The following is a 14,616-nucleotide window of genomic DNA, read 5'->3' as shown; positions in this document are numbered from 1 at the left end:
GGGGTGGGCTTCCACTCCCGTAACCCCACAACCACCGTGCTTTAAGAGGGGTGGGCTTCCACTCCCAGAATCCCCCAGACAGCAGGGTTTAAGAGGGGTGGGCTTCCACTCCCAGAACCCCACAGCCACCATGCTTTAAGAGGGGCGGGCTTCCACTCCCAGAACCCCACAGCCACCGTGCTTTAAGAGGGGTGGGCTTCCACTCCCAGAACCCCACAGCCACCATGCTTTAAGAGGGGCGGGCTTCCACTCCCAGAACCCCACAGCCACCGTGCTTTAAGAGGGGTGGGCTTCCACTCCCGTAACCCCACAACCACCGTGCTTTAAGAGGGGTGGGCTTCCACTCCCGGAACCCCACAGCCACCGTGCTTTAAGAGGGGTGGGCTTCCACTCCCGGAACCCCACAGCCACCGTGCTTTAAGAGGGGTGGGCTTCCACTCCCGGAACCCCACAGCCACCGTGCTTTAAGAGGGGTGGGCTTCCACTCCCGTAACCCCACAGCCACCGTGCTTTAAGAGGGGTGGGCTTCCACTCCCGTAACCCCACAGCCACCGTGCTTTAAGAGGGGTGGGCTTCCACTCCCGTAACCCCACAGCCACCGTGCTTTAAGAGGGGTGGGCTTCCACTCCCAGAATCCCACAGCCAGCATCTTTAAGATGGGTGGGCTTCCATTCCCAGAATTCTTAAGAAAAATCTCCTTGATGCAGGCCTAGTTAGAGCCGTGTTTCTCAACCTCGGACACTTTAAGATGGGTGGACTTCAACTCCCAGAATTCCCCAGCCAGAGTCTGCTTAACGACAGCAGCGTTAATTTGATGACCTGCTTTCACTTAACAACCCCTGCCAAAATAGTTTTAAAATCAGGCATGGTCCCGTGGTGACCTGCTTTGTGATGTTCACGACTTACGACCGAAATTGCAGGCTCAATTTTGGTCATAAGCCGAGGGTGGTCCTTATGCTTCTGCCTTGTACTTGGCAAAGAGGATGGATGAGGTGTTCTGTGTTTATTCTGCAACAGGGGTCTTCAAACTTGGCAATTTTAAGACTGGTGGACTTCAACTCCCAGAATTCCTCAGCAGGGCTGGCTGAGAAATTCTGGGAGTTGAAGTCCACCAGTCTTAAAGTTGCCAAGTTTGAAGACGCCTGTTCTAGAAGCTGTAGACTCCCAAGAGATTTTCCCCAAAATTGCTCAGATGAGTTGGTGTTCATAAGTTTCCAGGCAGGCCTGGGTGTTGTCCTACTCATTGGAACGGTGTGTGTGTGTCATGCTTCTCCTCCAACATATTTGGGGATGCCCAGTTTCAAGAGACCCACTTTGCAATTGTCTGATCATTTTGTCGTCTTTCAAAAAATCCTCCTGCCTGTCGTTCCCTCCGTCGGGTTCTTGAGATGTTTCAGAATTTCCTTGGCAATTTCTCGGTGTTGTTTTACAGCCTGCAGAGGGTAACCCGTCTCTCTGTGACTCTGTGAGTAATGCTCTCATTTCCCAGTATGAAATGGCAGAAAGGAGGGGTGGCCTTGGAGTTTAACACAAGTGTAAAACTCTGGGGTCCTTGTTGGTCTCTGAACTGGGTGGTTTCCTTGCAGACCTTTCATGACCCAACTAGGGAACCTCATCAGTGCTAGAAGGGAGGGGGGTTTGCGGAGAAGAGGAGGAGGAGGAGGACTACTATGGGTTCCTTGCTGCTCTCCGAGCCTGGTGGTTTCCTTGCAGACGTTTCATGACCTAACTAGGGAACCTCATCAGTGCTAGAAGGCGGAGGAGGAGGAGGACGATGACGACTGCGGGGTCCTTGGTGCTCTCTGAGCTGGGTGGTTTTCTTGCAGATCTTTTATTACCTATAAAGCCCTACATGGCCTGGGTCCGGGCTATTTGAGGGAACACCTGCTGCCGGCATCAAACGCCCTTCGCCCAGTGCGCTCCCACAGGGAGGGTCTGCTCAGGGTTCCGCCGGTGAGAGATTGCCGGCGGGTGACACCCAGGGATAGGGCCTTCTCAGTGGGGGCGCCTGCCCTCTGGAACCAGCTGCCGGTGGAGCTGAGGACTGCCCCCGACCTCCGATCATTCCGCCGGGGCCTGAAGACCTGGCTCTTTGAGCTCTCTGGCCCAGGCTGAGGAGAAATTTTTAACTGGGGTTTTAAGTATACAGGGTCAATTTAATATTTTTTAATTTGGTTTTTTAACTTTTGTATGGTGGATTTTTTAATTCCCTGTAAACCGCCCTGAGTCCTCAGGGAATAGGGCGGTATATAAATGTAAATAAATAAATAAATAAATAAATAAATATGACCCAACTAGGGAACATCATCAGTGCTAGAAGGGAGTAGCATTTGCTCTCTGTTTATATACTGTGGGTGGCCTTGTCACTATTGGTGGGAGATGTCCAGTGGTGGGATTCTGCCGGTTCCTACTGGTTTGGCAGAACCGATAACCTAATTTTCTCCTGAGTTCGGCAAACCGGTTGGGATAAACCTGCCTCCAGAGGTGGTGAATGCTCCAACACTGGCAGTTTTTAAGAAGAGACTGGACAGCCATTTGTCTGGAATAGTATAGGGTTTGCTGCCTGAGCAGGGGGTTGGACTAGATGATCTCCAAGGTCCCTCCCAACTTCATTATTATCTGCCAGGCCTTTTATCCCTTCCACCAGCCCTCCATCACCGTCACTGCACTTCCTTGCCACCCGCGTCTCCCTCCTCCGTTCTGGAAACGGCAGTCCCGTTTTCTGCTCCCTTCCTCCCGGCGGGAGGAAAGGAAAGACGCTTCGTACGGAAGGACGCTACGGTAAGCCACGGCAGCTGGAGCTGGGCGAGGAAGGCCAGGCTTCTCCTTCTCCGACGGTTCTGCAAAACCCTTGAGGAACAGATCGGGCCAGCCCTGCAGGAAGCAGATCCACTTTGCAGAACCATCAGGGGAGGGGAAGCCTGGCCTTCCTCGCCCAGCTCCACTGGGCGTAGTTTTCCCAGAGATTACCGTAGCGTCCTTCCGTGCGAAGCGTCTTTCCTGTCCTCCCGCCGGGAGGAAAGGGGCAGAAAATGGGGGTGCCATTTCTGGAACGGAGAAGGGAGATGCCAGCCGATGCAGGGTGGCAAGTAAGTGTGGGCCAGCGATTGTGGCGCGGAGGAAGGAAAGAAGACTTAAGGACACCCGGGGAGGCGGAGGAAGTTACCGTAAGCCGCCTTTTTCTCCCTTTCCCGGCTGGGATGGAGGCAGCCTGCACAGGCTGCTGCTTTGTGCAAGCGGGTGCAAGCCTGGCAACCGAGTTTTTTCAGGGCCGCCTGTGAGGTTTTGTTCCTGAGTGGTAGTGGGGGGTGAAACCGACCACCTTGCAGCAGTTTTCCACCTCTGCCTCTCCCTCCTCCATCCCCCACCCCTGTTAGCATTCAGGGAAGCCCGTGCCTTTACGTGTTCTTCAGTTGCTCTTCGGGCCGAGGAACGGTTGGTCAATTCTTTGAACCCCACCGCTAGAGACCTCAAATTGGGCTGGTTTTTTTTTTTTTTTGCTGCCAACTTGTTCGGTAGTCCTTGACCGGGGTGTTATTTGCCTCCTGATGATGATCAATTTAATGTTAATCTTGGTGTTGATCTCTGCTCATCTGGGTGTTGGTTGCTGGTGGGGAGATGTTTTGGCCTTTTTGTTTCCTGTCTTGGGGGTTAGGGTTAGGATTCTTCTTTAGGGTCAACCAACCACCCTTTTTTGGGGGGTGGGTGGGGGAGTGGGGTCCTAACACCTCTCCTTACAGATCAGGCAGAGACGGGGTGCTAATGGTCTTTACTCCCACCAGGATCTTCGGCTTCCCACTACATTACACCGATGTGTCCAACATGGGCCGCCTGGCACGTCAGAAGCTGCTCGGCCGGTCGTGGAGCGTCCCCGTCATCCGTCACCTGTTTGCACCCCTGAAAGATTATTTTGCCTGCGATTAGGTTGCAGGAGCCCTGCTGTGCCCACCCTGGCCCCCCCCTGGTAAAGGAGATCTTCTTTGCAGAAAAAAATCCACAACTTTCTTCTAAGCTCAAGAGACCGTTGAGTTCCTGTTGTGCCGAAACAAACCAACAAACCAACCAGAATTTTTTGGGGTGTGCGTGTGTGCGTGCTGCAGAGGTAGCATTCATCCCTCGTCTTGTGCGGACTGGAACGAAGAGCAGTTTCCCGACAGAACAAAAGTGAAACTTGAAATAGGAAGACTGCTTGATCTGTAGCAATGAGCCAGCTTTTTTTTTGGACTTGTGTTTGTCCCACTGTTCACACTGGGGGGAAGGGGAAACAACGGGAAAATTTCTTACTTTTTTCAACTGTTTTTTCTTTCTTTCTTTCTTTTTTTGTAAAACTTGTGGGAGTAAGGGGTAGGGAGAGACTTTTACAGCCCTTTTGCAGCTGTGAAAATTCCTAGAGAGGACTTTGGGCTGGATGCAAGCCGGGTGATAATCCTACTTTACGTGGAGCAAAATATTCTGTCCCTCTTGTTTCACTTTTAAATTACACGATGCCTTTAATGCAGAGAAAAAATGCATGTGGGGTATTTTAGTGCCAAGGACAGTTATCTCCTTCAACCCCTTTCAGTTTTCGCTGGGTGTTTCTTTCCTTTTTCTTTTTAAAGAGCTGTGCAAGAACATTTGCACAACCGTAGTCCCCCTTCAGAGGCAGGGAAATTCCCAAGAGGCAGTGAAAAACCCAACCGCATCACCGAAAAAGACAAACCTGTAACTGTTTTTACTGCGGTTCGACTTCTTTCTGTGAAGAATCCAGCCCATTTGCAGAAAGAAAAAAGAGTTGAAAGCTGCTAAACAGATTCACAACAACCCTGTTAGCTTCGTGGCCTCGTTCGGGCCCCAGCGAACTTCGATCCTCATTGATGCTGCTATTCTCCTCGTGAAGCTTGATTGTTTTCCTGGACTGTCCATCCTTCCAACCCTGATTTCATTAGACCAGGATAAGAGTTGGGTAGAAGGGATGCCGCTAACTGGGGGATAAAGACATCCTGGGGTTTAATAGGGTCTTTCTGCTTGCTGGTTTTCAACCCGTTGCTCATCTGAAACATTGCCACAATCTTGAACGTCGAGGTTTGCACGGAGGCCGTCCATGCCCTACTCGGGACTTCCTGGTGTCTGTAGGAACCAAACCACGCAAATCGGTGCGGGAGACAAGTTAGGCTCCTCTTCATTCTCTGCCACCGGAATGTCTTGTCTAAAAAACCAAGAGATCCCTCCGGGAAGGTGCAAACCGTCTTTCTACACGTTGGCAGAAACCAGGGTGTGGCCCGTGTTGTTCTCGAAGCAAATTCCAACTTTCCATCAACGATAGGGTAGGAGACTTGGCACGGCAGACAGTCAATCTATTAGGGAAAGTTTTCTTAAGTCAGACACATTGAAGATGGGACAATTGACGAGAGCCATCACAGCTCCGGTTTGATGCGTTTCCCTGCGGGCAAATGGGGGGAGCTCTTTGTGGCCTTTCCTTGTCAGTATTTGAGGTTGCCAAAGGGACGCCGCTTCACGCTCTCCAACAATGCACTAAGGGCCTTGGATTTTCAGCATACAAAATGTGCCCAGCTGTAGCCTGGCTCTCTGCCCACCTCTTGGCTACCCCTTAAAATGGGCCTGCTGCAATTCTCCAGCTGCTGGCGTCCGGATGGATCCGACTCCCCTTGGAATGACAAGTCTCAGGGAGGATGACCAAGCGTCCCTCAAAACGAATGCCAGGAATTTAGGGTAGGAGCAGCGATTCCTGGGAAGATGTGCGTCGCGTTTCCTGAGCCACTGAAATGCCTGCCCGAATTGGGTGGTGCGTGTGTTGTTGTGCATCCATGCGCGAGTGCTGTTGCTGATACCTCTGGGTGTGGGACAATCATGACTGTATTATAGGTTAGGTGTGTTTGCTGGTTTGACTTTGTTTTAACCGAATCCTTGGTCCCGTGAAAGAAGTTTGCCTGCCTTAAGCCAGGGGTCTTCAAGCTTGTGGACTTCAACTCCCAGAATTCCTCAGCCAGGCACGCCTGCCTGAGGAATTCTGGGAGTTGAAGTTCACAAGTCATAAAAGGGCCAGGTTTGAAGACCCCTGCCTTAAGCAAAGGAATGGGGTCAATGGGGAATTCTCTACAGCCCGCACTCCACCACCCCCCCTACTTGGGGGAGAGAAGTTCAGGGGATTGAGGCGAAAATGCGGGTGCTGGTAGGTAGCCATTTTATATGCCTTCTTGTCTTTCCTTCTTCACCCCCTTTTAAGAGTGTAGCAAATCTTTCATCTTTCATCCAGCGAGATTTCTATTTGATTTCTATTTCTGGTTTCTAAGAAAATATTAAAAATAAATATAAGAGACCTGAAAGTAGCCATAATCCAGGGGTCTTCAAACTGGGCCCTTTGATGACTCGCGGACTTCAACTCCCAGAATTCCTCAGCCAGGCGTGGCTGAGGAATTCTGGGAGTTGAAGTCCGCGAGTCATCAAAGGGCCCAGTTTGAAGACCCCTGCCATAGGTAGAACCACCTTTTTACGGCATTTTTAAGAGAATGTTTCCGAAATGTCATTCCCAAGATGTTCAAATACATTGGTGCTATTATTTTATACTTTTCTAATGTCAAAATGGTGTGTGCTTTTATATAATCTTTTTTTTAAAGAAAAAAAATAAAACTTCATACTTTTCTCTCTCTCTCTTTTGTTAAAGAGCTTCATGGGACTGAAGCTCAGTCCCAAAATGGACGGCTGTAACTGAGCCTTAGTGAGGATGTGTTAGGGGGGGAAACCCACTTTTTTGTTGTGTGTTCTTAGTGCTGGAAACAAAAAGAAACGGTTTTGACCGAAGTTTGCCTTAAACATTTATATCACGGTTTAATTAAAGTCAGTGTTCTTCTATAATGGCCCTGTTGTTTTTATTGGAGGGGGGGGGGCGGCATAAATGGCCTGGCAGACACAGAGGGTGGGTTATGCAACCATTTCTGAAGATAGATGAGGTCAAAGCCTTAGGACAGGGGTCTTCAAACGTGGACCTTTTATGACTGGTGGACTTCCAACTCCCAGAATTCCTCAGTCGGCCATTTTGGTGAACCTGCATACTTTGATCTAGACCAGGGGTCTTCAAACCTGGTCCTTTTTATGACTTGTGGACTTCAAGTCCCAGAATTCCTGAGCCAGCATGCCTGGCTGAGGAATTCTGGAAGTTGAAGCCCACAAGTCACAAAAAGGACCAGGTTTGAAGACCCCTCCCTGCCTTAAGGCAGGGATGGGCTACTATGGCAACTTTCTCACCTGTGGACTTCAATTCCCAGAATTCCTCAGCCAGCCATGCATCTTTTTTGGCACCAGGGACTGGTTTGGGGGAAGACAAATTTTCCAAGGACCAGGTGAGGGAGAAGAGAAGCATGTAACCTAGTTTTCCCCCGCCCCCCCCACACGCAGGTTACAATAGGGTTTGCTTGTTCGCCACTCACCTCCAGATGTGTGGCCCGGTTGCTAACAGGCCACACAGTCCGGTGCTGATCCACAGTCCAGAGGTTGGGGACCCTTGTTTTAGAGGCTTGAAGGAGACACTTAAGGGAACAGAGTGGTAAAAGGAGATGGATAGAATAATTAATTTAATTTAATTTGTATACCGCCCTTCTCCCGAAGGACTCAGGGCGGTGTACAGGGCAATAAATACCAAAAATACAAAAGTTAAAAACAAATTAAACAATTGTGCCCGAATACAATAAATTAATTAAAACAGTAATTAAAACCCCAAACCCATCAGGCCAGGCCGGCTTGTTCAAATAAATAAGTTTTTAGATCACGTCGGAAGGAGCGAAGGTCGGGCGCCATCCGGAGCTCAACCAGAAGATGGTTCCATAAATCTGGGGCGCCCACAGAGAACGCCCTCCCCCTGGGGGCCATCAATCGGCATTCTCTGACCGGTGGCACCCTAAGGAGGCCCTCTCTGTGGGAGCGCACTGGACGGAGGGAAGTTGATGCCGGCAGCAGGTGTTCCCTAAGGTACTCCGGACCCATGCCATGTAGGGCTTTATAGGTCATTACTAGCACCTTGAATCTCACCCAGAGGGCAACCGGCAGCCAATGCAGCTCGCGGAGCAGAGGTGTAACATGGGAGTATCGGGAGACCCCCCCAACACAACTCGCGCGGCTGCATTCTGCACCAGTTGAAGCCTCTGAGTGGTCCTCAAGGGCAGCCCCATGTAGAGAGCGTTGCAGTAGTCCAAACGAGAGGTCATGAGCGCATGAGTGACTGTATGCAAGGCATCCCGGTCTAGATAGGGCCGCAACTGGCGCACCAGGCGAACCTGGGCGAAGGCCCCCCTAGTCACAGCTCCTATATGATCTTCTAAGGAGAGCTGTGAATCTAGGAGGACCCCCAAGTTGCGAGCCCGATCTACGGGGGGTAATAACTCACCCCCCATAGTAAGAGATGGAATAATCTGCATTTCCCGAGATGCCGGCACGCACAGCCACTCAGTCTTGTCAGGGTTGAGCCGAAGCCTGTTCCACCCCATCCAGACCCGGATCATCTCCAGGCAACGGGACATAATTGTGAGAGGGATCTCTGGGTCCTAGTGGACGATCCCTTAAATGTGAGCCAGCCGTGTGCTGCAGCTCCCAAAAAAACGGGAGCACCACTTGTCCCCCATCATCGGCCATGACAAATTTGCCATCGGTCATAATTATCTTCCCAACATAATAGCTTTCTCCAGTAAATTGCTTTGCACGACGTGGCCAAAATAAGTGAGTTTTGTGAGTTTTCCTTCCCGGACCTGTTAATTCCCTTTGGCTTTAGTTCAAAGACCTGGGCAGCCTTCAACTCCCAGAATTCCCCAGCCAGGATCTTAGAATTGCCAAGGTTGAGGAACATCTGTCTAGGGATTCAGTGGTGATATTGCTAAGTACAGGTAGCCCTCGGTTTACGAACAAGGGAGGCCAAAATTTCTATTGCTAAGCAAAATATTTGTTAAGTGAATTTTGCCTATGCCTGCCCTTTGCCATCCAAGGAATACATGGGAACCACCTCCAGCACCACAGTTCAAAAAAGTTGGGTTTTCTTCCTGTTTTGCTTTCTTAAAGTCCAACTTTCACAACCATGGGTAGCTATGTGGGACATAGGGAGCTGTGTTCCCCACAATACACCTTGCTGTACACATATACAAATTAAAATGCACAGCAGCCAAGGAAGGTCCCAGAATTGACAGCAGTGGGCACAATAGGAACCAGCCGTGTGCTGCAGCTACCAAAAAAGCCAATCCAGTGCTGGGCTGCATTAACAGAGGGATAGAATCAAGATCACGTGAAGTGTTAATACCACTTTACAAGGCCTTGGTAAGGCCACACCTGGAATACTGCATCCAATTTTGGTCACCACAATGTAAAAAAGATGTTGAGACTCTGGAAAGAGTGCAGAGAAGAGCAACAAAGATGATTGGGGGACTGGAGGGTAAAACATACAAAGAACGGTTGCTGGAATTGGGTATGTCTCGTTTAAGGAAGAGACGGATGAGGAGGGACATGATAGCAGCATTCCAATCTCTCAGGGGCTGCCCCAAACAAGAGGGAGTCAAGCTATTCTCCAAAGCGCCTGAAGGCAGGAGAAGAAACAACGGATGGAAACTCATCAAGGAGAGAAGCAACCTGGAACTAAGGAGGAATTTCCTGACAGTGAGGACAATTAACCAGTGGAACAACCTGCCTCCAGAAGCGGTGAATGCTCCAACAGTGGACGTTTTGAAGAAGAGACTGGACTACCATTTGTCTGCAATGGTCTAGGCCTGAGCAGGGGGTTGGAGTAGATGACCTCCAAGGTCCCTTCCAAAATTATTATTTAGCACACCCTTAAAAGTGAAGAGAAGGGACTCATGATATATAGCACAGAGTGTAAACAAATAATCCTGCCATTATTTGCTTCTTCCTCTTCAAAAGCTGTCTCCTTGAACAACTTGTATTGCATGAGAGTTAACTGGTGTCTCCATCAATTTCCTATCTGTGCTCCAGACCTGGGGACTGGTGTGGGATTTGGGCTGCATTCACACAACATGCTAAACCAGAATGGATCAAAGCCTTGCAGCTGCCTTTTGAATAAGATTGTTGCCCAGAGATTGGGTGTGAGCCTGGGGTCGAAGCCAATGAGGAACACCAGATAGGAGGTGCAGGTTTTATTTCCTTTTATTGAAGCGCTTCAGCTAAAGGGGTCCCAGCCAGCAAAATGCCAGGAGCCAGAACAAAGGATTAAGAGAGCTTTATACAATTTCACTAAAGCAGAAGGCCGTTGGACAAGGCGGGTATATATAAGAAATATCATCCAATAAACATATTAATGAACTAACAATTGTCTTATTGGCCTCCAGTCGTCCCTATTCCTAAATCTTGGCTAATGAATGCTCCAAGAATTATCTAATATACATTCTGTTTGTTCCAGGCCATCCCTATTTCTAACTTCTAGCTGAGCTTTGCAGATTGTCTTCACTCTTTGTTACTGTTATCAGTCTTCTAACCACCTAGAATTGCTATGAATGTCATACTGCATATTCTCTGAACAAACAGTCGTCTTGCCAGACAGACTCCACAATTATAGGCATCCCAGTTTTCTTTCAAATGCATGTCACCATCTTGCATTGTTTTAGCAGACAGCCTATCGGATGCTAAGCTTGGTTAGTGTCATTTGGATTAATTTTGTGGCTTTGTCAGATGCAGCTTCCTGGCCTGTTACGTAAGTCTATGTAGTGCAAGGGTCTTCAAACATGGCCCTTTTATGACTTGTGGACTTCAACTCCCAGAATTCCTCAGCCAGGCATGTCATAAAAGAGCCAAGTTTGAAGACCCCTGATATAGTGCAATATTTTACATGAGCAGCTTTAAGGTGTGTGGACTTCAACTCCCAGAATCCCCCAGAGAGCAAAGCTGTGTGGGGAATTCTGGGAGTTGAAGTCCACACATCTTAAAGCTGCCCAGCTTGAAAAATATTGATGTAGCGTAGTGTATAAAACCATACAGTTCATTTCAGCAATTTGTGTGATGTTCAGAGCCATTTTCAATCAATTGCAAAGGGATCCCTGAGTTCTCAAATAATGGTTTGATGAGCAAACCCACATGGCTTAGTTCACACGTTACAAACCATACATTGTGAACACAAAAAAGCTGTGTTTGCTCAAGAAATTGTGGCCAGCTAAAATGATCTTAAGAGAAATTCAAAATGAAGGCAATGAATGAATGAACATTAAGCAAAATTACCTTCTGACAATTTATGCAATGTTGGTTTGGTTTAAATTGCAGGGTTTATTTTCACCCCATGGCCAAAGAGCTTAATATGTGGCAGAAGGATAATTAAGGGTAAATAACCCAGGGGATTTGGATTGAATGCCCAAATTTAAGCTTTCTTGCCAAGAGTTAAAAGCGCCTTTGCAGTCAATGGCCTTCTCTGCCCTCTCATCCTCCAAGAAACAGAGCCGGAGGGAAAGAGCGCCCGGTAAGGCAAGCCTCTCTAGCACAGAACTCGTTGCCACGGTCGGGCAAACCCAGCGGAAGCTCCTAAGCCTCGATTGGCTGTTAAAACCAGGCCACGCCCACCCCGTGCAAACACCGCCAATAGAAACGGGCTGATCAAGCGTTGCCCGGCCTCTTCCGGCCGAAAGGTTGAGGAGTGGAAACGATGGTCTGAGGCGCGGCCAGCGCTGATCGTAATATTAATAATAATAATAATAATACTTTATTCAACGAAATGGAGTTGAAGTCTGCATTCATTAAAGCTAATAAGGTCGAGGAACACCCCCCCCCGCCAGGCCTCGAAAGCCGCTCGGCTAATTAACTCATCGACTGATTTTGAGAAGCGGCAGCCACCGCGTTAAGCAGGGAGGGCGTGGCCTCCTCACCAGCCCCGCCCCCTCCCTCACGTCGCCCCTTAGCGTGCTCTTAGCAACGGGGCGGGGCCTAGCTCCGCCTCTTGCCCGTCCGCGCCCCGAGGGGAGGGGGCGTGTCCGCGCCGCGCGCCGCGCGCCGCGCTCCGCCCCTTCCGTTTTCCGCGGGTGACGTCAGCGCGCCTGCCGGCCTGCGCGTGACGTCAGATCCCGGGCGAGGCAGGCGGGGCCGGGCGGAACGGCGAGCCGCTGAGGTAACGGGAGGCGCGCGGGCGAGGCGGGCAGGTGAGGCGGGAGGCCTCGGCCCTTCCCCGCCTTTTCCCCGTGGGGCTGCGGCCCCTCCTCCGGTGGGGGGAGGGGTGAGTCATTGAGGGTGGGGGTCGTGGGCCTACCCGGCCTGGCTTCCCAGGCCTAACCGGGTTTGCTCCCTTGTGGGGGGGGGGCTGGAGGGGGCAGAAAGAGTGGGGGGGCGCCCCCCGCCCCATTTCAGCCTCCCAATGTGGGGAGGGGGCTCGGCTGAGCTCTGCAAATGTAGGCCCACCCCCCAAGCTGGCTGACCCTCCCCCCCACTTATGGGTGGGGGGGGCTGCATGTGGCCCCAGGAGGAGGCCTCCCCCTCCCCCACATGCCCACCCTTTGGCTGCTTGGGGGGGGGGGCTGGAAGGAGTGGGCTGCCCTGCCCCCTAGGCCCTGTTATCCCAGCCTTCCTTTTTTTAGGAGGGGGGGGCTTCCCTGCCCCAAAGCTCTTTTCGTGGGTCCTTGTGGGGGAGGGACACCCAGAGCCCCTTTGCCTGCGGGGGGGGGAGGTTCTTCTCCAGGCTGCCCTGGAAAGGGAGGGTGGGGTGGGGGTTGCTTTTATTGCTTCAGAGCAGGGGTCTTCAAACGTGGCCCTTTTATGACTTGTGGACTTCAACTCCCAGAATTCCTCAGCCAGCGAAGCTGGCTGAGGAATTCTGGGAGTTGAAGTCCACAAGTCATAAAAGGGCCACGTTTGAAGACCCCTGCTTCAGAGGGTCTAATTCATTTTAATTAAACGTTCCCTCTGCCCTATCATGGACTTCCTCGGAGCATCTGCGGAGTCCTCTCTTGGGGGGGTGGGGGGGGCTGCCTTTTATTCCCCCCCCCAGGCTGCTTTATTTGATTTGTTTTATTTTTAAATTTCCACTCTTGCCTTTCAGAGAGTCGCTCCAGGCATGTGCAGAGTTCTCCCGGCTTGGGGGGGGGCGGGGGTGAGGGGGGTAGGGTGCTTCCCCCCCCTTTCTGACTGTTTTATTTTGTTTTATTCTTCGATTTCCACCCTGCTTTTCATCGATTTGCTCCAGGCATGTGCCTTTTCTCCCCTCCCCCCCCCACTGCTTTATTTGCTTTATTTTATATTTAAATGTCCTTTCTGCTGGGGGCAGGGGAAGGAGGAGGCTGTCCTTTTTCTTCAGACTATTTTGTTTTATTGTGTTTTTGTTCTTAAATTTCCACCCTGCCTTTCAATGACTTGCTCTGGGCATGTGCAGAGTTCTCCCTCTTCCAGTCCGCCCCTCCCCCCCAGTCCAAACTCAGCTTGTATTTAGAATTTGTTTTTTTTCCATATTTCATATTTATATTTCATTTATTTAATCTTTCTTAAATTTTTGCACTGCCCATCCATCCCAAGTGGCTATTTGTACCTTCTTTGTACTGCTGAGAGAGGCTATAATCCCAATTGGGACAAATGCTTGCCACCAGGCCATGGGCCCCGCCTTAGTCTTAATGGCAGAAATGCTCTTTTATGTCAGAAGCAGGACACCCGAACACGTTCTGAGTTTGCTTGGTTTCCATTTTCCCCCCAGTGCTGACCGGCTGCTGGGAGGGGGCTGTAATTCGGCAGCATTTGGAGCACCGGACAGTCTCTTCTTATTTATAATAACATTTAATTTATCACCCATCTCATTGTTTGCGGCAACTCTAGGAATGCCAAAGAGTTTCCTTAGACTTCATAACAGGCATTGTAAAACTGCTCCGGGACTTCTTCAAATCCTCTCTCTCCATCCTCTTCTGCTAAAGCAGTGTTTTGTTTTTTCCAAGTTCAGCAATTTGAAAAGGTCTGGATTTCAACATCCAGAATTCCCATTTTGGAGGGGCGGGGGGGGGGGGGTTTGGACTGGAAGACCTTCAAGGTCCCTTCCAACTCTTGTCACCACTGAATTGGAGCCCACCGTCTTCAAGTGGCTGAGTTTGGAAAACGCCATGCTAAAGCCTTTATTATTATTAATTATTATTAATAATAATCTAATTATTAATCTATCTATCTATCTATCTATCTATCTATCTATCTATCTATCTATCTATCTATCTATCTATCACATATGAACCGCTCATCTCCCTCGTGCACAGCCTATAACAAAAGTATTAAGAGATAAAAACGTTGTTTTTTTTAAAAAAAAGCAGAGGCAAGGATGAGAAGACACACTGTTCAAGCGAATTAAAAATTGAAGGTCGTGTCAGGACATTAGCCAGCCCCCTCTGTGCTCCTCTGAGATTCCCTTGGCAAGGAGCTGTGTTTTCACACCTTTCCAGGAGGCCAGGAGTGTTCTGGCTGCCTCACCTCTGGGGAGGGGGAGATGATATTGCCCATGGGAGGGGCAACAGCAGAGAAGGCTCTCTTTCTGGACCCTGTCAGTTGGAGATCTTCAGCTGGTGGGGTCTGCAGCGTGCCCACCTTCCCTCCCTCCCTGACTGGGTGGGGTAGGCTGATGTAATGGCAGGAAGGCAGTTCCCTAGGTCTTCTGGCCCCCTCCATTCTGATGACAATCCCTTGAGC

The 14,616-nt window shown here is 50.1% G+C and overlaps 2 protein-coding genes across 5 annotated transcripts in view; both read left to right on the top strand.

Moving 5' to 3' along the window:
- Positions 1-3,998, top strand: part of DNMT3B (DNA methyltransferase 3 beta) — a gene marked incomplete at its 5' end in the record, with an annotated part of 480,157 nt that extends 476,159 nt beyond the window's left edge. The window contains one exon of the mRNA XM_083358221.1: positions 3,783-3,998. Coding sequence (XP_083214347.1) covers positions 3,783-3,924 — 142 coding nt within the window. The remainder of the gene's footprint in view (positions 1-3,782) is intronic.
- A 7,628-nt stretch (positions 3,999-11,626) lies between these two features.
- MAPRE1 (microtubule associated protein RP/EB family member 1) overlaps positions 11,627-14,616 on the top strand; it is a 30,973-nt gene continuing 27,983 nt past the window's right edge. For 3 of the 4 annotated variants that reach the window (XM_083360976.1, XM_083360975.1, XM_083360973.1), the window contains exon 1: positions 11,974-12,076. The gene's annotated coding sequence lies outside the window, so the exon portion shown is untranslated. Of the gene's footprint in view, positions 11,646-11,973; positions 12,077-14,616 lie in introns of those variants that run through there. The other variant, XM_083360974.1, reaches the window with a different exon arrangement.

This window comes from Vipera ursinii (assembly GCF_947247035.1).
Source record: "Vipera ursinii genome assembly, chromosome: 3".
NCBI classification, from domain to species: Eukaryota; Metazoa; Chordata; class Lepidosauria; order Squamata; family Viperidae; genus Vipera; species Vipera ursinii.
The sequence above is the reverse complement of the archived record's forward strand: the minus strand, read 5'-3'. Positions and strand labels throughout refer to the sequence as shown.